This window comes from Lagenorhynchus albirostris, chromosome 3, assembly GCF_949774975.1.
Source record: "Lagenorhynchus albirostris chromosome 3, mLagAlb1.1, whole genome shotgun sequence".
NCBI lineage: Eukaryota > Metazoa > Chordata > Mammalia > Artiodactyla > Delphinidae > Lagenorhynchus > Lagenorhynchus albirostris.
In genome coordinates, this window is record NC_083097.1 from 40,403,523 (window position 1) to 40,427,996 (window position 24,474).

A 24,474-nucleotide genomic window follows, 5' to 3' on the forward strand; every position below is an offset into this window, starting at 1 on the left:
GGAGAACTTACACTTCCAGAAGGACCTGGGAGTTTGCTCACCTGGTAGAGTCTCACCCCCCAATTCCTCAGAGTCTTATTTAGTCATCAGATCGGGATGAAGCCTGGTGACCTGTATTTTACAAGCATCCCGGTCCTATGATGTAAATGGACCACTGTGAGGACCACCACCCATTTCTCCTTCTGCACCTTTTCTCTACTTCTGAGCCCACCTATCCTCTAGGAGGGACTGGGAGAAAAAGGGCAGTTATGTCAAAAAGTACATACCTAAAGCTTCAGACAAGTCACTTAGCCTCTGTAAACTTCAGTGTCCTTGTTATAAAATGGGGAGACTGGGGCGGAGCTCAGCAGCGACGCTTTTAACTTTAAAAACCTACTATCTGGGTTTCTTATAACACAAATAGACAATCCTCCAAGAATCTGACACTGAAAAGAATTCGGAGGAAAACAGGTATTTTGCCCATGGGTGCCTGTGATGGCAGTGCAGGGCTGTCTGCACAATGACAGAATTTATTTTGCATCTGACAAAGGGGGGAAAAAAAACACAATTAGAAATAAAACATCAGGGGTTTACAGCAAAAACAGCATGGTATTCTCTAGTTACATGTGCTAGAGCCCAATTCTTTTAACAGCTTGATTCAAACACTGTTTCATTCCAAGAAAAATTGTTTTAAAAAAAGAGTGGAGGGGAAACTGGTCATTAAGTTGATAAAGACTATTTAATAAACTGGGTAACTGCTGTATATATTTACTAGTTTTTTAATGTAATATACTGAGAACATTGGAAGTCATCCTTTTATTTTACTCTGCCTCCCCTTCCTTAGATGATAAACCCTAATCTGAGGTCACATACTCACAGGGAGCTTGCGAGCTCTGGCAAGCCTTGCCTTGGATGAGCCGCCTTGACGGCACTGTTTCCACGAAGGAGTTGGATTACTATAAACTAAAAAATTAGCCATTTGTCTCTGCACCATTGATCACACTGGGGCAGGGTTTCTCAGCCTGGGCACTACTGACATTTGGAGCCAGGTAATTCTTTCTTGCGGGGGGCCTGACCTGTGCATTGTGGGACGTTCAGCAACATCCCTGGCCTCTGGCTATGGCCTCTACCTACGAATACCAGACGCTCCCTCTCCCACTCATCGTGGTGATCAAAAAGTGTCCCCAGACATTGGCTAACGCCTCCTGGAAGGCAAAAGCACCCCGACTGAGAACCACTGCACTAAGCAAGTGGCCTAAATATACAACTTCTGTTACCAGATCACAGATTTGAGGCAGAGGCTCTAGTGAGGAGTATTTCTCAAGCACTTTTAAGCAAAGGTTGAGTATTCATCCAAGAAATTAAAAAATTATTTGAGAAAAAAAGCTCTGTATTCCTATTCAGCCATACTTTTATTTTAAAAGTAAGTAGAATATGGGGCTTAAAAGATGTCATCTTTCAAAGTTTCCATTTCATAAATGGTGTATAGACAATATGTATAGAATGTGATAAGAATTGAGTTGCTTCGTGCATGGCTGCCACACAAGCCTTACAAAATACTAAAGTAGAAACAGCCTGTGAAAAAATTGCATTGAGATTTGAATTTGTGCATTGTCCATTTTAGCAGCAAAATGAGAACTGGACAGATTCCTAGCTGGCTGTGCTATTTTTATAAAATAGTAAAAGTTATTAAATGTGAAAAAACTAAAACCATTTTATCATAATCACACAAGTGATTATACTACAAGTTATTATAGAAGGTATAATTTTATAATCTATTCTGATATACAGCTATAATGTAATATGACAGTCCCATAAATTAAGACATCATTAAGCAGAAAGCATTAAACAGGATTCCTCAAACTGAGCTCCCTGGTCCATCATGAATACAATTTGCACACAGTAAATAATTATAGACACAGCTCTTAGGACTATGCCCTCATTAACGCATACTCATTTCAATCAATTCGAAAGACTAGACCTCTAGAGGTAAAAGGTATACATGGGGGTAAAGTTTGAAACAAAAATATTAACTATTTCTTTGAACCTTAAAGAATGAAAATGTAGCCATTATGTAAATATTAAAAAATGGTTTCATTCGTACCTGATTTATTTTGGCAGATAAAGTCAAAATGTAAATGTATATATTGCGCAACTATGTTAAATTGTATTATTTTTTTAAAGACAAATTGTCTAGGATAGTTTCCTTCACACATAATGTATAAATCTTTGTTAAGTATATTTGCTTTTTTGATAAACTGGGTTTTGTCTTTTTTCTCTCCACCAAAAATATAAAAATGAATATGCATGTTTGTATATGAAGTTTCACAATTCGTTTGATTTTTGAGAAGCAAAAGATCAAATTGGAACAGTAATCAACAAACTAGTTAAGAGCTTTTCTCCTATTAAAGTATAAGAATCAAACAGAAAAGTTATTATTTAATTGTAAACCCCTCTTTAAATACCACATTACTGAATACAATTAAAATCATTTTGAAAATAAAGCTATTTACTTTGGAATTTGAATTTTACGACTTAACGTATTTCACTGTATTTATCTTATGCACTCACTGTGCTTCAGAACACATTCAAGACTCAGTAGAAGAGTGAGGATATATCTAACCTCTTCCGCCAGTAGCAGTGGCCACAAGGATGCTTTTGCAGGAACCTTAAACCGCCTTCATAGCTTAGAGACTAGGTGTAAAGGCTTGCTCCTCACAATGTGGTCGATGGGTAGGCAGCGCTGCATCACCTGGAGGCTGTTACAAAATGCAGATCTCAGCTGCCACACAGAACTGAATTCCAATTGGAAGTTTAAGATCACCAGATGATTCATATTATGTTAAAGTCTGAGAAACACTACTCTAAAGCACAACTTACCTCTAGATATAAATATGTACTTGGTATAGAAAAAAAAAATCGGTCAAACCGCTGCAGCCTATATGAGTAGTCACCTGCATAGTTTTTAAAAAAATTTTAATAGTGAGCTAGAGGGTTTATATCTGAAGGATTAAATATGCTGAGATGAACGTGCTGAAATTATAAAACAAGATACATATCAGGCTCATAGACTGGCCCTCATTCTATAGCTGGTATATCAGTGCAAAGGTTGCTGGGTACGTGTCGCCTTTCACACCTATGCACAAACACCTCCAATTCCTACCAGGTGAACTCCCACGTGCCTTCCTCAGTTTGACCCATCTCAGTTCTGGTGAAGCACATCATAAGGGCAGCTGATTGCAGAACCACCACCAGTAAGCGTATCTGGTATGCTTCGTACATTAAAATACAACTCTGAAGAAAAAGAACATTCATTTTTCTTTGGATTGTCACAGAGTAGGTTAAAGACCTGTATCAAATCTACCATTCTGTCCCAAATCGGAAGTTTTATATTTATGTATTTTTAAAAAGTAATTCCTTTTATTCATTCTATATCATCTTTTAAAAACTACACAGAACATTTTAAAAAAATTCCTCATCCTATCATAATCCTTTAATATTTTAAATTAAGATACCAATTAAAGATTGGAAATAATCTTATTCAAAAGGAGGGACTGATTTTCATCTTAGGACCACTCCAACCTAACTAAAAGAAAAAGGCTACTAACTAAACTGAACTTCTTGATTCTGTGCAAAATGAAGGTAAAAAGCTAACTTAAGTTGTTCTTACTATAGCCCTAGCTCTACTGCCCTCTGCTGGGTGAGCTACCTAACTACACCACACAAATCATTACTGCCTTAAGAGAGGCCTTTACTACAGCTAGGTGCTCAGGAACTATGTAGGAGAGACATTGCAGGATGGGAGTGAGGAAGAGAGTGCAGAAGAAAAAGCTGCACCTATCCACTCATTCATCTAGCCAGATACTTTTACACATCTGTAATCACTACAACTACACACACAATACTTAACACGGACAGAACTTCTGAGCACTCTTGAGTGCAAGTCATGGTTAGACACTGTGGTGACGGAGACAAAAAATCCCTGGCCTCAGGAAGCTGACAGTCTAGTGATGGAGATAAACGAACAGATGGAGTACATGAGGTAGTGGTTAAGTGCCACTGCAAGATATAAAGTAGAGCAAGGGAAGGGAACAGGAATCCAGTTTTAAATAGGGTAGTCAGAGAAGGCTCTCTGAGGAGGTGACACTTAATTAGGGAGGAAGTGAGGAAATAAAGTGAGGAAGCAGACTATAGGAATTCCTGGAGGAAGGGCATTCTAGACAAAGAGACTGGCAAGGACTCTTAGGGAGAATAAGCCTGCCACAAGGCACCATAGCAAAGCAGGGAGCCTGGTGCAAGAGAGGAGGTGAGAGGGGCAGGCAGGAGCCCAATCATGTAGGCTGTAGGTCATGGTGAGAACACTGAAGTTCTAGGATGTGATTACCTATCAGAAGGTTCAAGTAGGATGACGAAGTGACCTAAGTGGGAGAAGGAAGGGGGACTGTCACCAGGCCACAGCAACAGTCCAAGAGAAATGGAGTGGTGGCTTGGATGACAAATGTAGCAGCGGAAAAAAGAAATGAGTGGATTCAAAAGATATCCAGGAATTGTTTTCTAATTCTCCAGTAGGTTCATTCAGGGATCTAAGATCAAGATTCAAACTTCTGGCTCCTTAATCACTATTTCTCAAAACATGCTGAGAATACAGTGGCTCAACATCATATCTAAAGGACAAAAATATCCACAAAATCCCAAAACACTTCATTTGTTGACCATCTGCTGTTACTTTCATTCAAAGATAAAATTCTTTAAATTTTGCTACCTGTTAAAAAACCTGAAACACAAGTAATCTGAGTTTCCTACTTCTTGGGTGAATTTACATAGGCTGTCATACAAAGCCACAGTTCCAAAGTGACTTTAAACATTACAATCCACGTAAAGGCCGATTTTTTTAGGTTACTATTCTAATTAGTGAAGCAACTAAGTTACAGGTATAAAAAGGCTGTGTCAAAGTGATGCTAGCCCCTTATTACCTCACCACCAATTAACACTGCCACACCTAAGAAACTGGGGATCAAAGACCCTATTTAAATCCAGTGCAATGCGCTAAAAACTGTCAGAGATGTTCCATCCCAGTTTTAGCATGCCCCAGATTAACTCCTTAACCTCTGTACTGGAGACTTAAAAGCATAATATAATAGTCTGTGTTCCTGACTTAGAACAAAACCTACTCAAAATTAAGACATGATTCTTTAATAAAACATGCATAGAGAATACTTTATGTTCTTTAAATATTTAATTACCATCAATAAAGATCCTCTAAATATTTGAGTAGAAAAATCCTGAAATCCACATATACCTCATACAGACATATATGACATAATAAACAACATATGAACAACATGGGTGCAAAATCCCGGGAGTATCTGGTGGCCCAGTAATCTCATGATACTGTGCTTTCACACAGAATGTAACTGACTGTCGTCCAACCACCAGCCCCTGTTCTCAAACAGGAGCAGGACAAAGTTTGGTGGGAGGGAGGGAGGGAGGCAGGCAATGGATTCAGAAAGGGTAAGGTTGAGACCAGGCAGACAACCCCATCTCAGTAAAGGAATAGTTGGTGGAGGATTTGTCAGCCTTCCCACGATTCTTCTGGTCCAATGTCTGAATAGGTGAAGGAATAAACACCAAATAAGCAGGAGATTCCTAGTGTCCATAAGGCTGTTCCATAGGTCCCAGCCAAAGACAGGATGCAGGATCTTCCCCATGGTATCTAAAATTGGCAGACAAAGACCACTGGTGGGTGCCTGGCACAGAACAGGCATTCAGTATTTGTTGAATAAATGAATTCCTTAGGTAAAAAATGCTTCGCTAGATGTAACTAGTGATGTTACTGAAAAAAAAATCTTTGGGTATGAAAGTATAAGTCTTTGTTCCCAAAATGCATAATGAAAATTTTATGATGATGTCAACTGCCCAAAATTATGCCAATATATTATTACTTTAAAAACTATATGGAGGTCAGATCAAGATGCCAAAGTAGGAGGACATGGAGCTCACCTCCCCTGACAAACATATCAAAATACATCTACATGTGGAACAATTCACACAGAAAACCAACCGGAAACTTGGCAAAAGAACTCCTATACAACTGAAATGGCAAGAAAGATTTCCACATAACTGGGTAGGATGGAAAAGAAGCATAAAGTTGGGGCCTCCGCCCGTGGAAGGGATCTGAAAGGAAGATAAGGTCCGCACAGGTGAACCCTCCTCCTGGGGTGCGAGCAGGCTGAGCCACAGACTGGGCATCCCAGTCCCGGGGTCCTGCCTGGTTGGTTGCTGGGAAAACTGCTGGGGCAGACAGAAGGGCTGGAGAAGCCTAAACTCTGTTCTTGAGGAGTGCACGCGTGCTGGCTTGCCAACAATCAGGGTGGAGAGGGCCTTGCACCGGTGGCTGCCGCCTCGCTGCACTCCCCAGTCCAAGCAGGGTGAACACCCTGGGCCCTGCTCACTCCACATCACATCTTGGCACAAGAGCTCAGCCAGCCGGACCCTGGGAAAAGATTCATTCTTGCTATGCAGAGACAGTCCGGGGGTCCAGGGGTGATCCAGGTGGGGCAGCAACGGCCACTGTAAGCACATGCACAGGCAGTGCCACTGGAGCACGCTGCAGTCAGTCTCCCGCCCGAGCAAGCACCCTGGCCCCACCCACTCCACAACCTGGCACTGGATCTGGGGCAGACAGGTCCTGGGAAGACTGCCACTGAGGCAGCCCAGACCTCTGGTGGCAGAACAGCCACCTCAATTCCTGCAGCCACACGCCCCAACCTCCAGCCCCAGCTTAGCAAACGCTCCGGCCCCACCCACTCCAAGCCACAGCCCTGCACCAGATCTGGGACAAACACAATGGGGGAAGAGACGGAACCTTGGGCTGTGTGTGAGCAGAGCCACAGACACCTACACAGACACCACCTCTGTCCTCTCACTTGTTTCAGCACTCCCCTCCTCTGGGGCAGAGCACACACTCAAGGGGAAGGGAGCCTGATTGAGCCTGACCCTCAGAGCTTCTATTCCAGCAACTGGGGGTCAGACTCCACCCTTATCAGTGTGGTGATGGCCACAGGGCAGAGAGGAAGTCCTGCCTCACACCCTGCACAGGCTTTAGATCCTCCGACACCAACCACACCCCCATCAACGTGATAGTGGCCAGCACACTCTGAGGGAAGACGTGGCTGGCATCCATATCAAAACCAGCCCCTACACCCAAGACTTTGGACACAAACAGTCTACACAGGGGTGCTCCCACATAAAAACACCCCTTCAAGACCAAAATAGATAACTTTCTCCTAAGTTCATAGAGACAGAGAAAGTTAAGTAAAATGAAAAGGCAGGGGAAGTAGCACCAATTAAAAGAGAGGAATTCCCTGAAAGAATAAATAATGAAACAGAGTTCATCAGTCTACCAGACCCTGAGTCTAAAAAGTTGGTAATAAAAATACTAACTGAATTAAGACAGATTATTGCTATACACACAGAACACATTAAGAAGGAACTAGAAACCCTAAAGATGAACCAATCAAAAATAGATAATTCAATTTCATAGATGAAAAACAATCCAGAAGCAATGAATAGACAACTAAATGACACAGGAGAACGAATAAGTGATCTGGAAGATGGAATAATGGAAATCACCCAATCAGAACAGCAGACAGAATGAAAAATTTAAAAACATGAAAGCACCATATGAGATCTATGGGATAATATAGAACAGGCCAACCTACACATAACAGGGGTTCCAGAAGGAGAAAAAAGAGAGAAGGGGACCAAAAATGTACTTAAAGAAATTATGGCTGAAAAATTCCCAAACCTGAAGAAGGAAACAGATATCCAGGTACCAGAAGCATGGAGGTTCCCAAACAAGATGAACCCAAAGAGACCCACACCAAGACATGTCATAGTTAAAATGGCAAAAGTTAAAGATAAAGAGAGGATTCTAAAGGTAATGAGAGAAAAACAGAGTCAGTTACGAGGGAACCCCCCCCCCCAACATCATAAGCTGATTTCTCTGCAGAAACTTTGCAGACCAGAAGGGAGTGGCATGACATATACAAATTCCTGAAAGGGTAAAACCTGCAACCTGTGATACTCTATCCAACAAGACTATCACTTAGAATAGAAGGAGAAACAGAGAATTTCTCAGACAAGCAAAAACTAAAAAAATTCAGCAATACTAAACCTACACTATAAAAAATACTGAAGGGTCTTCTCTAAATGGAAAAAAAGAATCTATAGGAAAGGGAAAATACCAATAGGAAAGGCAAATATAAAGTAAGGATTGAAGATCACTTAAATAAATCAGTACATAGATTAAAAAACAAACAGAAAATGTAAAAGCGATTATAACTACTATTTTACGTCTTTATGCTTATTCTTTTACTGCTTATATAGTTCTTACTCCCCTCCTCCACATTTTGTGATTAAAATCACAAAATGTGGAGGAGGGGAGTAAAAAATGTAGATCTTTTAGAATGTGTTTGGACTTGAATAACTTAGTTTAAAGCAAGTAGATATAGTTATGGATCAACATACATGAACCCCATGGTAACCACAAATCAAAAACATACAACAGATTCACAAAAAAGCAAAAAGAAAGGAACTCAAGCATACTACAAAAGAAACTCACCAAACCACAAAATGAAAAAGAATAAAGTAGAACTGGAAAACAAGGAATAAAATGGCAATAAGTATATACATATCAATAATTACCTTAAATGTCAATGGACTAAATGCTCTAATCAAAAGACATAGAGTGGCTATTGTATAAAAGAACGAGAAACTGCAATATGCTGCCTAAAAGAGACTCACTTCAGGGCAAAAGACATACCAGACTGAAAGTGAAAGGATGGAAAAAGATATTTCATACAAATGGAAATGACAAGAAGCTGGGGGTAGCAATACTCATATCAGACAAAATAGACTTTAAAACAAAGGCCAGGGGCTTCCCTGGTGGCGCAGTGGTTGGGAATCTACCTGCCAATGCAGGGGACATGGGTTCGAGCCCTGGTCCGGGAAGATCCCACATGCCGCGGAGCAACTAAGCCCGCGCACCACAACTACTAAGCCTGCGCTCTAGAGCCCACGAGCCACAACCACTGAAGCCCGTGCGCCTAGAACCTGTGCTCTGCAACAAGAGAGGCCACTGCAATGAGAAGCCTGCTCGCTGCAACAAGAGAAAGCCCGCCCACAGCAACAAAGATCCAACGCACCCAAAAATAAATAAAATAAATAAATTTTTTTAAAAATCAAACAAACAAAGGCCATAAGAAAAGACAAAGGAGGGTATTATATAATAATAAAGGGATCAATACAAGAAAAGGATATTACACTTGTTAACATATACACACCCAATACAGGAGCACCTAACTATATAAAGCAAATACTAACAGACATAAAGGGAGCAATTGACAGGAACACAGTAACAGTAGGAGACTTTAACAGCCCACTGACATCAAAGGACTGATCATCCAGACAGAAAATCAATAAGGCAACAGAGGTCCTAAATGACACAAACGACCTGCTGGACTTAACTGATATGTATAGGACACTACATCCAAAAAAAAAAAGCAGAAAACACATTCTTTTTAAGCATGCATGGAATGTTCTCTTGGCTGGACCACATACTAGGACACAAAACAGCCTTGAAAAATTTAAGGCGGTAGAAATTATATCAAGCATCTTTTATGAACATAATGGTATAAAACTAGAAATCAGCTACAGAAAGAAAAACGAGAAAAACACAAAGATATGGAGACTAAACAACATGCTTTTAAAAAAAACAGTGAGTCAATGACGAAATCAGAGAAGAAGTAAGAAAATACCTGAAGACAAACAACAATGAAAACAACCTTACAAGATTTATGGGATACAGTAAAAGCAGTTCTAAGAGGGAAGTTCATAGTGATACAAGCCTTCCTCAAGAAACAAGGAAAATCTCAAATAAATACTTATCACCTAAAAGAATTAGAAGAAAAACAAACAAAGCTCAAAGTCAACATAAGGAAGGAAATAATAAAGATCAGAGAGGGAATAAATAAAATAGAGATCAAAAACAATAGAAAAGATCAATAAAACCAAGAGCTGGTTTTGTTTTAAAGATAAACAAAAGTGACAAACCTCTAGGCAGGCTCACCAGGAAGAAATGAGAGAGGACTCAAACAAACAAAATAATAAATGAAAGAGGAGAAGTAACAACTGATACCACAGAAATACAAAAAAAAAAAAAAAATCATTCAAAGCAATCTACAGATTTAGTGCGATCCCTATCAAAATACCCATGACATTTTTCACAGAATTAGAACAAAAAAACCCTAAAATTTATAAGGAACCACAAAAGACCCAGAACTGCTAAAGCAATCCTGAGAAAAAAGAACAAAGCTGGAGGTATAACCCTTCCAGACTTCAGACTATACTACAAAGCTACAGTACTCAAAACAGCATGGTACTGGCACAAATACACACAAATAGATCAATGGAACAAAATAGAGAGCGCAGAAAGAAACCCACACACCTATGGTCAGTTAATCCACAACAAAGGAGACAAGAATGTACAATAGAGAAAAGACAATCTCTTCAACAAGTGGTGTTGCAAAAGCTGGACAGCTATATGTAAAACAATGAAATTAGAATATTCCCTCACACCATATACAAAAATAAACTCAAAATGGTTTAAAGACCTAAATATACGACATGACACCATAAAACTCCTAAAAGAAAACATAGGCAAAATATTTTTTGACATAAATCTCAGCAATTATTTTCTTAGGTCTCCCAAGGCAAAAGAAATAAAAATAAACAAATGGGACCTAATGAAAGTTAAAAGCTCTTGCACAACAAAGGAAACCATCAACAAAATGAAAACCTACGTAATGAGAGAAAATATTTGCAATGATGCAACTGACAAGGTGTTAATATCAAAAGTATATTTATAAACAGCTCATATAATATCGAAAAAACAAATGACCCAATCAAAAATTGGGCAGAAGACCCAAATAGACACTTTTCCAAAGAAGACATACAGATGACTAACAAGCACATGAAACACCATTAATTATTAAAGAAATGCAAATCAAAACCACAATGAGGTATCACCTCACTGAGTTATCACAGTCAGAATGGCTATCATCGAACAGTCTACAAGTAATAAATACTGGAGAGGATGTGGAGAAAGAGGAACGCTTGAACACTGTTGGTGGTAATGTAAACTGGTGCAGCCACTATGGAAAACAGTATGGAGGTTCCTTAAAAAACTAAAAATAGAAGTACCACATGATTGAGCAATTCCACTCCTGGGTATATATCCAGAAAACATGAAAACTCTAATTCGAAAAGATACATGCACCACAATGTTCACAGCAGCACTATTTATTACATAATAGCCAAGACAGGGAAGCAACCCAACAGATGACTGGCTTAAGAAGATGTGACATATACACACATACACATACAATGGAATATTACTCACCACACACAAAAAACAAAATCACCATTTGCAGCAACATGGATGGATTTATGGAATCTTATGCTTAGTGAAATAAGTCAGACAGAGAAAGACAAATGCTATATGATATCACTTATATATGGAATCTAAAAAAATAACACAAATGAATCTATATACAAAACAGAAACACTCACAGACATAGAAAACAAACTTATGTTTACCAAAGGGGAGAGGATGAAGGGGAAGGACAGATTACGAGTATGGGATTAACAGATACGAACTACTATACATAAAACAGATAAGAAACAAGGATTTACTGTACAGCATAGGGAATTATACCAAAATCTTGTCATAACCTATAATGGAATATATTATGCAAAAACCCCCAAATCACTATGCTGTACACATAAAACTAACAAAATATTATAAGTCAACAATACTTCAATTAAAAAAAAAAGAACTATCTGGAACTTATATACTAAGATCTACCAAGATAGTATATAGGTCGACCAAGCAAAAACTGGACCATTATTTAGTATAAAGATTTTGCAGAAAACATAACTTTATTAATGATAATGTTGCTTAAGCTAAAAAAAAACTATCTGAAAATACTTTACCAAATAATCATATAATTTCCCCTTTTAATTGGTTGTGGGTACAATTTTATAACTAACATTATAACACAAAGCACCCTTTCTGCTAGTCTGCCTTGTTTTACAATTTTATGCTAATTTATATATTGATACAATACTAATAACTAATAAAATATAAGTATTATGGTAAGATTATTGATTCTGAAATACTAGAAAGCTTCATATGATGAATCTTAGGTATTATCACTGAATTTTTAAAAACAGGATATTGCTTTTAAACTTTTAAAATCATGTTTATTTAGCTTATTTTAAAAATATATAAATTCTAAAAATATATCATACCAAGAGTAACCGATAAGGACTTTTTACACCTTCCAGTTCTGCCTACATTCCCAAAACGCATCCCTGACACCAATGATATCACTGGGCGTAGGGGGTTGGGGGCAGCCTCTGAGACAGTCACTGAGGAGGGGCCACACCTCAATGTGAGTCAAGTTACAGTTAGAGCTTAGTCTTAGAATAATATGTCTACCACAGGCATCTTTCCTTAAATTTAAATTATTCTTCCATTTTTTCCCTAAAGCCTTTCTTTCCTCTATCTCTAGTTCCTGAATAAGCCCTCATCCTAAACACTCATTTATTTATTTTTTTCTCTCTTGTTCCACTGGTGTAACATAAGAGTTTATGTTCAGTAAACTATCTTCTGGAGAAGAAAAATCAAAACATGATCAAAGAATTTACCAAGTTCAAATTCTAAGACTCTAAAAACCTAAGTGGTTTAATCATCGGTTGCCCAAAAGCATTCTTTGTTTCTTTTCCAAGATGATGATGATTCTTCATACATTTCCTAAAAAGCAGAACGATAATAACAATTTAAAGGAGAGCATTTTAATAAATGCAAATATATCTGAATAAATCAGGCAAATGAACATCACAACTATTTATATCTGCTCCTCTTTTAACAATCCAATGGCCATTTGCATAAGGCATTAAGAGCAAACAAAGGAATAAACGTGCTCCCTACACTCAAGGACTCAGTCAAGTAGGAGAAACGACAGATAAGAAGCCTTAACAAGACAAGGGGCAAACACAGAAAGGAATAAACAATTAATTCCACTTGGGATCATGACAGGAGACAGCCTGGGCAAGGTTATGTACGGAAGATGGAAGGTCTTTCAACACTTTTTTCTTTCCAGACACACCTACTACTTCCACATTTCTAAATATGCGTTTCCAAAGGCCAAAGGGATATTTCCATTAGCTTTGAAATTAACAGACCACCCCAAAGGTTCCTAAACAGGTCTGAGCTGCGTGCTGTTGGCAAACACCCTGTAAGTGCGTGCCCTACCCACCTGCCCATCCCTTGCCTGTATCACAGATGATCTCAAAGCACAGGCTGAAACCAGAACCAGAATAGAATTCAGATAATTTTTGGACAGAAGGGGAATAAGAATATATCACTTTCTCTTCTCACTCTCTAGTCAGGTTCTATTTCTGCAGGGGTAGAAATCCAAATTCAGTTATCCTCTGAACACCTGTACACCCTCCCACCCTCTACACACAGAGAAGTAAATAGAAAGCCCAGCCAGTTCTTGAAGCACCACAATGAGTATACCCCCAACTCCTACCCACTCCCTTATTTGGGGGGCCTACCGTCTCATCTACCTTGTCAGCTCCAAGGCAAAGAATCTCTTCCAGCCAGGCTCACAATTCATTCTGGAATACTTTTCCTACCTTGCTCTCTCCAGGGTCTCATGGTCTATCAAAATTGTGGCAGCCTTGTTCACAGCAAAGCAACCAGATATCTGAGCTTCACTAAGACAGATTCCTTTTACATATCCTATCCTCTAATCCCTAAGTATCCCCTTATAACAATGGGTTTCAGTTTTTATCCAGAAAATATGGTCACTAAATTTCACAGGTGCTGGTTCAGAGTCCAATTTGCTCATCTCACCACTGGTCCTTCACTCTGGCCTTCTGCTGTACTGGGCAGTGAATCCATTCCTCAGCTTTGCTATCAGCCACAATGTTGTGGGCAATTTGAGGCTCTTAAGTGTAATTACACATTTCTGAGAATACAGAGTGATCCCACTGCTGAGGTTACTACACCAAGGGAGAAATCAGGGAGCTGGGCCTTTTCCTATCTTCAGAATGCTCTATTTAAGCAGGCACTTGTTTGCTTTTATTGATGGGTTTGATGTATGGATGGAAAACAAGCTAGAATTTCCTACTTAGGTTTTTTAAGTCCACTTACTATGCATTTTCTCCAAGGAGGGAATATCCCACTTTTCTTTTCCTAAAATGAAGGAGTTCTAGGAGAAGGCTCTTTTGCCTTGAGAAGTCTCTATTTTAGCCAGTGACTACATAGCCATGCATTATTCCTGCTCTCCAAAGGAAAGACCCTCTAACTCAAGGGAATTCTAATATAAGGGATAATACTTCATATATGAACCACTGGAACGTTCTAGACTAGGAATTCTAACTGTTACCACTTGTTGAGGTCTTCTCCAGGCCATGCATTCTTTGGGGCACATATTTTTCATGCTTAATAAACCCTGGAAAGGAGATTATTACATAAACATCCTATTTCCTAGAAAAAGAAAAGAAGATTCTATAAAGTCAGGGAAGTACATACTCTGTATGTACTCTTCTTCCTTGTTCTTTAAAAATTCCTGAGAAAAATCATGTCCAAAGACAAAATTAGATATTTTCCTAACTTACCTTTTTCCATATGGGCACCTTGGCTTTTAAAGTATCAATGGCATAGCTCACAGCTTCGAGGGATGCAGTCCTATGGGCTGAGGACACAGCAATGATAATGCTTGCTTCTGACACTGGAACTAAGCTTTAACAAAATGAAGGAAAAAATTCATCATCTCCTCTGAAGCTACATGTTAAGAAATCTACTAGACATGTGAAAAAAAATAAAAATTCCAGTGAAGCATTCCTAGAACTAAATATCCACTTCTGTTTTACCTGAACATCCCATTTAGTTAGAAAACAGTAATTCATCCCAGTTGCATTTAGCAGGAAGTGCCAAGCTTGAGACTAATCTGTAAGCATGTATCCACTAAATTTATCGAATGGGCAACAAGATGAAAAGTACCTCACTGATTCAACAAATATCTCATCAAACAAACAAGGCACAGTGCCAGGTAATGCCTAGAAATACAAACTAATCGCATGATGAATATAAGGTAGAATTTAAAGTATTAAATAGCAATGAATAGTAAATAACAGAATTGATAACATTAATAAAATTATAGTTACCAGTAACTAATAGATGATAGATTTAGTCCCATTGCTGGGTTCTTTTCAAAGCCTGGAACTCCACTCTTCTTAGTGATACAAAACAGCAAACTAATCTAATGACCTTAAAAGGCTTTTACATCAAAACAATCTCAGATTGTCATATAAACAGGGTACAGACTACAAAACAGTTCTGAAAAGGTCTCATGGCCTTGAACACACATCAGCACAGGCTGTTGGGCACAGGGCCAAAGAATCTTGCACATTTGGACTTTGTTACAGCATCAGCCATTCTCCAAATGTTACAATGTAACAAGCAGCCTTAAAGGCACTGTCTGCCAGAATGATAAACAAACCTCCCTCTCAGGGTAACACAGGATGCCAATGAAGCAGAATCAGAATCAGAATTAGTACAAAGGCGGAAAACGACTACACTTAAACTTTTAAACTGATAAAGGAAATCATACCCAAGCCGATGGAACACTGCTATGTGTTTGACTGGCCATTTCTGTCTAATGTCACTACAAATTTTTCTGACTTCATTTTCTGCCATTGGTAGATATGCTTCATACTCTAAGCTAATGACTTTTTTCCCTTCGAAGTTATTCCTTGTAGTTCCTAAAATTAAAAAAAAAATTACAAAATAAGCTTTCTTCCTACAGTAGAAAAAGCACACTAATAGAATAAAAGGATTATTTTTGAATAGACAAGTAGCATACCAATTTGTATAAAAATTACTTTGAAATTTTCTAAACACAAAAACTTGATTAGAAAATCAAGATAATCATCACAAAGATGAGGAAATAAAATGACACTGATTAGCCAGGTTTACTGAAAACATTCAAATGACAAACCAGTATATATTCCCTCTGTAACAATTAGAATTTGACCCTTAAAAGGAAAATATTATGTTCCCAGGATTACCAGAATTCTCTCTGCTAATAATGACTTTTAGTCTACTTTTTTTTTTTTTTGCCTTTAACATATGTTAATTTGAAGATTACTAACACAAAACAAGAACTAAAAAAATTTCTACTCACCACCATGGGTAATCTTGGCTAACTGCTCCGTATCTTAAAATCCTCTTACTATTAACACTGAACATGAGAAACACCTGCTAATTTCTACTGTCCTGTATAGTCAACAGATGCTATGAAAATTACAACTCACCTACAAATAGGGATATTGCACCACAGAATGGAGAAATCACCAGCTGTGAGACTTCATCTACTGAAAGTTGCTCAGATGTGAATTTTATTATATCTTTTGATTTCTCTTCAACTTCACTTATATCTTTCCTGGAAATAAAATATTACCAAACCTTAACATTGGTACTAGAGTAAAAACACCCAACTTACAGGCTATGTTTCAATTTATATATTTTTTCTACATTAGATGCGTTAGGAGGCATGATTTGATCTGAATGATAAAAATAAGCAAGTGTAAAGTTCGAGCAAAACTCAGTAATTTTACAAATATCCCTAACGAATCAAGCATGATATAAAAAGGAACTTACCATTAACATGATCACTTAAAATGAAATCTATTTCATTTGCCAACATATTCCAAACTCTGGAATTGCTACTCTTATCTCCTGCATCCACACACACATCACCTCTAACCACTGGATTACCAAGCACCACACCCAGAACTGCCTTTTTCTTTACCCAAAAAAGGAGGGCAAGAAGAATGATGACTCCACAGGAACTGGGTTCATTTCATAATCAGGCACAACCTCAGCTAAGTAACTGAGGAAATAAAGGAATTGACTGCACGCCTATTCACCAGATGCTGTAGAAGTCCTTTGCCATGCATTTCTCATTTCATTCATCAAGCGTTTATTTCGTACTCACTAAGGGTCAGAGACTAAGCCCACACACTGGATACAGACCAGGGAACAAAAGACCTGGCTCCTGTGCTCAGGCACTTATGCTAGAGGAGGAACAAAGCAATAAATAGGAATTACAAATAGGGATAACTTATGGAAACAAACAGCGTTCTAAGACACAGCATGGGGGCTGGGGAAGGTGTGTTTAAGATAAGAGGACCATGCTACTGAAAAAAAAACCATTCAGATGCTACTGGATTCCAAGATGCTTCAACCTCCTGTACATGTCACCTGAGCTTCTTCCAATTCATCTTGCAATACAATATAGGTAACCCAAACATCGTCTATGAACTTCAGACCACACTGAGTTCCCACAACTTGATTCTATAATAACATAGATTCTAAAACTGCATGTTACAAACCCTGTCAAACACACTCAAATCATACACAATGTTGCTCAGTATCTTCCTAGTCTTCCCAAAGAACAGCTCTAACCATCACACACAAACACACACCTATGGCAGCCCATTGTTTTCTGAATAAATTACAAAATCAAAAACAATAGTATTTTTCTATATCATGGTGGTGATATGGTGACCACAGTTTCCAAATAAAACTGAGATACATATCTAATGGAGAATTCTATTATTTCCAAATAATAGGACTAAGAAAATCCAATCTCTATCAATGCCAGGCAGCTGGCTTTACAATATTTATTCTTCACTTCTGAGGCACTACCCTCCAGAAGAGTGGGGAAGAAATGGGTGAAAAAAATAAATAAGCATCCTTGGCTTGTTCTTTTCTTTAATAAAACCGAAGTTTTGTCATCCAATATGATATTTACTTGATTTTGGAGAAAAACACTATCAAATTAAGGAAGTTTTCTTTCATTCCTAACTTAAAAGAGTTTTCAATTAGGAATGATTATTAATTTCTACATTATTTATTTCTCAGTTGACAAATTAAGCCTCATTCTGTCTGCCTCTCCAGACCATACTAAGAAATGTTCCTCAGTGTGGAGGAGACTTAAAAAACTAAAAATAAAACTACCATACAACCCAGCAATCCGGCTACTGGGCATATACCCTGAGAAAACCATAATTCAAAAAGAGTCATGTACCACAATGTTCATTGCAGCTCTATTTACAATAGCCAGGACATGGAAGCAACCTAAGTGTCCATCATTGGATGAATGGATAAAGAAGATATGGTACATATATACAATGGAATATTACTCAGCCATAGAAAAAAAAACGAAATTGAGTTATTTGGAGTGAGGTGGATGGACCTAGAGTCTATCATACAGAGGGAAGTAAGTCAGAAAGAGAAAAACAAATACCATATGCTAAAACATATATATGGAATCTAAAAAAAAAAAAAAAGGTTCTGAAGAACCTAAGGGCAGGAAGGACAGGAATAAAGACGCAGACATACACAATGGACTTGAGGACACGGGGAGGGGGAAGGGTAAGCTGGGACAAAGTGAGAGAGTGGCATGGACATATATACACTACCAAACGTAAAATAGATAGCTAGTGGGAAGCAGCCACATAGCACAGGGAGATGAGCTCGGTGCCTTGTGACCACCTAGTGGGGTGGGGTAGGGAGGGTGGGAAGGAGATGCAAGAGGGAGGAGATATGGGAATATATGTATACGTAGAGCTGATTCACTTTGTTATAAAGCAGAAACTAACACACCATTGTAAAGCAATTATACTCCAATAAAGATGTTAAAAAATAAATAAAAATAATAATGGGTTAAATTTAAAAAAACAGAAATGTTCTTACACATTATCCTACTCAGGCATGGCTTACTTTATTTGGAAAGATGGAAAGATGACATGGGTCTTAGAGCCACTAGCAATATAACTATAATAATAAAGCTGTTTTTTATACCTGGAAAATGGTAAGCGTTTTTCAGGAAGAGTGATCTTTTTACTTTCCAGCTATGCAATTTTTCTACATTTCTCTGTGCCCAGGAGAGCTATTATCCAGTATTAACAAGCATATTTGTGGAAAACTACACAGAGTCCAATAATAATCTGAGTTCAAATGTTGGCTCTGCCACTTATTAGCTATGTGATCTTAGACAAGTTTCTTAACTTCTCCCTCCTGCAAAATAGGAGTATTAAAACTCCAGGGTCTAGCACTGTGCCCGACACAAAAATCTCAATAAACCATGTTAAATCAATAGAATGAACAAATCAAGATGACATTAAACTGCTTACAACACAACTGATGCAGAGATGATAGGTATTTATGAGTCCATCTGCACCAATAAAGAGTTGCTGCTTTACCAAGAGTTGGTACAGACAGCCTGACAAAGAGTATACAGTTAAAGGAAACCATATATAAGTTATTATCTGTATGATCCTTCTCCACGAGACTGGCTAAGAAAAACCTCTCTCACATACCCAGGTGGCTCAAAAGCACTATCCTCCACTAATGGGGGGGATAATGGCAATTTCGTCTCCTGACTGAAGCAGGAGGAGCTGATCTCCAAGCTCGACATATTCTTGACGAACAGCAAATATCACCTGATTTCTGACGTCAGCCAATCTGAAGGGAAAAAAGTATAATTAGATGTATCAATGCTGTTAGACCCCAAATCTCCTCAGCTAGCTGCAATCAAAATTACATAAATATTACTTTATGAAGCATCATCTGCAAAATCACTAATTAAACTCATATTTTGCAGAGAAAGGATATATCCACTGAAGAACATACTTATTCACCACAAAGAATACAGTAAACTGCTAACAACTCTTTACTGGATGTTGGGTGTCTTGGGGAATTAAAGAAACAAACAAAAAACACTAGACTGGAGACAACATTCAGACCAGGTCAAAAAAAAAAAAAAGACAATTTCTTAATCAGTACATGCCCTCCCCAGGAGCTTTCCATCTAAGCATACAAGTATACTAAGTATACCCTGAAAGGTTCCAAAACACCAGGTGCCTCTCAGTAGGTATAACGTTAAAGGTAAAGTAGGAAGAGGCCCCACTACGTTTCATTGATTATCAGGGCATTTTAAGAACTTAAAAAGATATGAAATCAAGAAGGAATAATTTTCTTTATGAACATACATTGTGGGCTGTCTTTTACACAGCACTAAGACTTCCAAGTTAAACATTCACACAATTTAAGTGACACTACTAATATACCTTGAACACGTTCAAACAAGCCACTTTTATATTTTGTTTCAAAAAAGGCTCATTGAGGTACGAACAACAGCAGTAAAATGATACATTTTCAAGAACCAGAAAAAAAATCAAATATTGTAAAAACTCAAATTCAGCAGCAGCTGTTTGTTATCTTTCATTTTTCTTTCAATCTTAAAAATTTCTATTTTGAGTTCTCTAAAGAAGGGGCAGGACATCAAAGTTTAAAGCACACACTTTTAACAGAATACGTAACAGTTTCATTTAATGTTACAAAAATGCAGAATCTACATTTTCAGTATTTTGTAAATTATAAAAGCAAATATAATCATGTCCCTTTGGGAGTATCACAGCTCACTGTGCATTTTAAGTAAAATATCTTTAACCTTTATTAAGGAATTTTGCATTTTTAAATACTAGAACTTAAGTTTTCAGGAAAAAATACAACTAATGATCCTTTGGACATTAAACATGGAAATCTAAGTTAACTTTTTACTTTTATCATTTACTCACACATTTTTAAATATTAAAAAGTGTTAATCATATACATTCTGCAAATTTTTAACTACCCAGGATGACGCGTTTCTATCTCATTCCACAGCTGCAATGCTTTTATTTCTTGTGGCACAGAAATGGTCTCTGAGCGAATTCCTGTTATTTCAGCACTTTCTGCAAAATACAACACTTCCACCTGAAAAGAAAGGATATGTTTTTAACAATAACAACCCATAGTCCTTTTCTGACTGTCCACGCTGGGTTTTGTTTTTCAAATGTATTACTTTAATCAAAGACACTTTTTATAAATTAGAAAAAATTTAAAGTGCCCATAAAAATTTCAGCATACCTACAAGCTCAAATTTTGAAAAATTTTTATGTTTTAAGTACAAGTCAGACTAATTTCCAGATGCTTTTTAGTTTTATAAATGTTATGTGTGCCACAACTAAAATCCTAACAATATCTTCTTAGAAACCATGAGGTTGGCCTTTAACTGACATAAAATTATAGCACCTTTTATACTTAAACAGTGAACAAATGTCTGACTCAAGAGATGAATTACACAAATAAATGACCAAATAAATGAAAGACACGTCCTTCACGGTTGTCGTATGACCTTTGATTCCAGTCTACATTACATTGAACCCAGCTGTCCAGGATTAAGTTATGCAACATACAAACCCTGATATTTACAAAAGCAGATGAGTCTGAAATACAGGATAAACTTCTATTTCCTAGGACAAACCTATGCAGACAGCCTGGTATCTAAGCGATCCGACCAAGTAAAATAACCCACCTGTGAATGAAAGCAAATCATTCTCTACGAAATAATCAGAGGTCTGCAAATAATCAAGGGTTCGCAAATGCACAGATGGAGCACATTTCATCAAAGAATGCTTAGTTAAGGGCATTTCTTTCTATATTGAAAACTTGTCTTAGAAACGAACAATCTGAGAAGCAAGGGCAAATATCAAGGGTGATTTAGAAACCAGCTGGTCTTCCAGGCCGTCACCTGCAGAACAAGCGTTCGCGTTATGGACTTGACTTTCGCTGGGGAGACCAGAGCAAAGCCTCCGAAGTCGGGAGGGCCTACCGCGGCGGTGGCGGTCGCCGGGGTCTGGCCGAGCAGGACCGGGTCTGTGGAGGGAAAAGGCGAGGACAGACACAAGCCCGGAGGGCTTCCCCATTCTTACCTGGCACCGCGGCACCATCCCGCCAGCGAACCCTAGGCGGGTATCCCGGCGCGGAAGCCGAGGCGTCTGATCGACACAGCGCGCAGGCGCAACCTGCCTGCCACCGCCCCCCCCGCCCCGCCCACAAAGAGCATGCGCAGAGCTAGCTCCTCCCCGCTGTTCTCCCCGCTTCGTTTGCTAACCAGGCTCCTAGAACTTGGTGTTCACTCGCGGAGATGGGTCGCGGTGGCGGGCGAGAGCTGTAGGTGTCGCTAAATGGGAAAAGGGCTGGCCACGCATGTCTTTACCCTCAGCTGAGAGGCTGAAGTGTGAGAGAGCTGACCCCGGACTCTCCTGGACACCTGCCACCTCCCTTATAGAAGCTCGACTGTTTTCGCCGCTCAACTGCAGGGTTCTCTTTAACACTTTATCTACCCAACCTTCTGCTTAATGATTACTGTTCCCTAAAGACTTAAAGCATTCAACGTATCTGAGCACTCGAACTGTATCACATTTACACTTTGCCTGCTTAGTAATTTGTCCACACGCCATCTAAAACAGCGGTCCCCAACATTTTTGGCACCAGGGGCCAGTTTTGTAGAAGACAATTTTTCCACGGAAGGGGTGTGGCGGTGGTTTCAGGATGATTCAAGTGCATTGCATTCATTGTGTACTTTATTTCTATTATTATTACATTGTAATATATAATGAAATAATTATACAACTCACCATAATGCAGAATCAGTGGGAGTCCTGAGCTTGTTTTCCTGCAACTAGATGGTCCCATCTGGGGGTGATGGGAGACAGTGACACCCCAAGTGTGTTGCTAATGTCCAGTCTCCTCTGTGATCTCGTTTTCGTTGCTGTCACTGCAGAAAACCCTGCTTCACAAAGACAGGATGTTGGAAATGCAAGCAGGCTTTTCAGTGCTTTTGTGGCAATCTCAGGATATTCCACCTTGACTTTAATCCACAGCGTATGGAGATTTGAAGTTGTCTCAAACATAATTTTAAGGGCACCGTCATTTGCGATCTCAAGCAGCTGATCCTCTTCTAGCACGGACAAAGTTGATTCACCTGGTTTATTCACAAATGGGTCTCAGATCCATTCCTTCCCAGTTCGGGGGTCTTTTGTGGTTGGGAAGTAATGCTCAAACTCTTGAAAGCTGAGAAGAGTGATCACGCACCAGCTGGGAGAAAGAAGGCCCTGGATCAGTCTCTCAAAATCTCCGCTAATGTTTGAGACATGTCAAAAATCCCAATGTTCACTCATCGCCCCCATAATTCCAGTTTGGCTTTGAATACAGCCACGTTATCTGCTGATTTGAACACAGTTGTTGTTCTCCCCTGAAGTGACAGGTTGAGTTTGTTGAGCAGGTTGAATGTGTCACACAAGTAAGCAAGTTTTGCGACCCATCTGTGTCACTGAAATGTGCTGCCAGGGGTGACTGTTATTCTAAAAGAAATCTCTGGAGTGGCTCTCATAACTCAGAAACTCTGGCCAGTGATCTACCTCTAGAAAGCCATCTCACTTCTGTGTATAAGAGAAGACGTGTGTGCTCTGCGTCCTTCTCCTCACAGAGCTGCATGAACAGACATGAGTTAAGGGCATGTACTTTAATGTGGTTCATAATTTTAATCACATCCTGCAAAACGTTGTTAAGTTCAGGTGACATTTTCCAGCTAGCCAGCATTTCTCTGTGGATGACACAGTGCATAGACTCACATTCAGAAGCGACCTCTTTGACCCGAGTAGTGAAACCAGAAGGCCGTGAAGTCATGGCAGCAGCTCCATCCACGCATATACGGACACAAAATGACCAATTCAGTTTTCCTGATATGTAATCATTCAAAGACTTGAATAGTTCTACAGCTGTGGTGTTGGCAACAAAAGTGCACATAACATATCCTCATGCACATCCTCCTGAAAAATAGATTACACAAAAACAAGCATTGTTGCCTTGTTGTCAACATCAGTAGACTTGTCAACCTGGATGTGTACCACAGTGACTCATTAATCCTAACAATTGTGCCTCAATATCCTCTGCTATTTCATCAATTCATCTAGTTACGGTGCTAGCCAGAAGAGGAATACGTGTCATTTTTTGAACTGCAGCCTCTCCTAAAAGTTCACAACAGATGTCCTTAGCAGCAGGCAGGATCAACTCTTCACCAATAGTAAAGGGCTTCTTAGCTTTAGCAATGCGGTTAGCCACTAAGAATGATGCTTTCAGGGCAGACACATTTGATGAACTTCAATAATTCCTTCTGTTATTTGTGTTCACGCTTTTTTTCTTTTTGAAAAACTCCACAGGCTTGTCTTTTAATGCAGGATGCTTGACCTCCACGTGGTGAAGCAGTTTTGAAGGTTTCACGGCTTCCTTGGATAGCCAGTCGCCACATATTATACAAAGCTGGCTTGGAGAATGTGAATCACCTGTGGCAATGAACCTGTAATTTACGTAGGACTCTTGGTATTTTCTTTTAAATGCAGCTTTCTTTTTGTTGGCAGTCTTAGAGTCTTCTGCTGTGTCATCATTGGGTCTTTCCCCCTTTTCAA

At 38.9% G+C, this 24,474-nt stretch overlaps 1 protein-coding gene across 2 annotated transcripts; it reads right to left on the reverse strand.

Annotated features, from left to right (window-relative positions):
• Positions 1-435: 435 nt before the first annotated feature.
• MOCS2 (molybdenum cofactor synthesis 2) lies at positions 436-20,938 on the reverse strand. 2 transcript variants are annotated; one of them, XR_009539472.1, is made up of 8 exons: positions 20,817-20,938; positions 19,501-19,645; positions 16,429-16,556; positions 15,726-15,876; positions 14,731-14,854; positions 12,751-12,856; positions 3,143-3,273; positions 436-2,738 (listed from the first exon to the last, which is right to left on the reverse strand). XR_009539472.1 is itself a non-coding variant. In XM_060142941.1 (7 exons), exons 2-6 carry the CDS (start codon positions 19,596-19,598, stop codon positions 12,788-12,790), a joined length of 570 nt encoding a protein of 189 aa, XP_059998924.1. In that variant the 5' UTR covers positions 19,599-19,645; positions 20,817-20,938; the 3' UTR covers positions 436-3,273; positions 12,751-12,787. The 2 variants fall into 2 exon arrangements, 1 of the variants encoding a protein (XP_059998924.1); XM_060142941.1 differs by having other exon boundaries at positions 436-3,273.
• Between the last annotated feature and the right edge of the window lie 3,536 nt (positions 20,939-24,474).

What these genes read in the sequence shown, in the direction of transcription:
- MOCS2 (XM_060142941.1), bottom strand. Translation starts at nt 19,598, where the DNA reads ATGTCGAGCTTGGAGATCAGCTCCTCCTGCTTCAGTCAGGAGACGAAA. An exon ending in TGCAATATCCCTATTTGTAG is followed by an intron (nt 15,877 to 16,428) that starts GTGAGTTGTAAT and finishes TTTTAATTTTAG; the next exon opens with GAACTACAAGGAATAACTTC. An exon ending in GCAGTGTTCCATCGGCTTGG is followed by an intron (nt 14,855 to 15,725) that starts GTATGATTTCCT and finishes ATTTTGTTAAAG; the next exon opens with CTTAGTTCCAGTGTCAGAAG.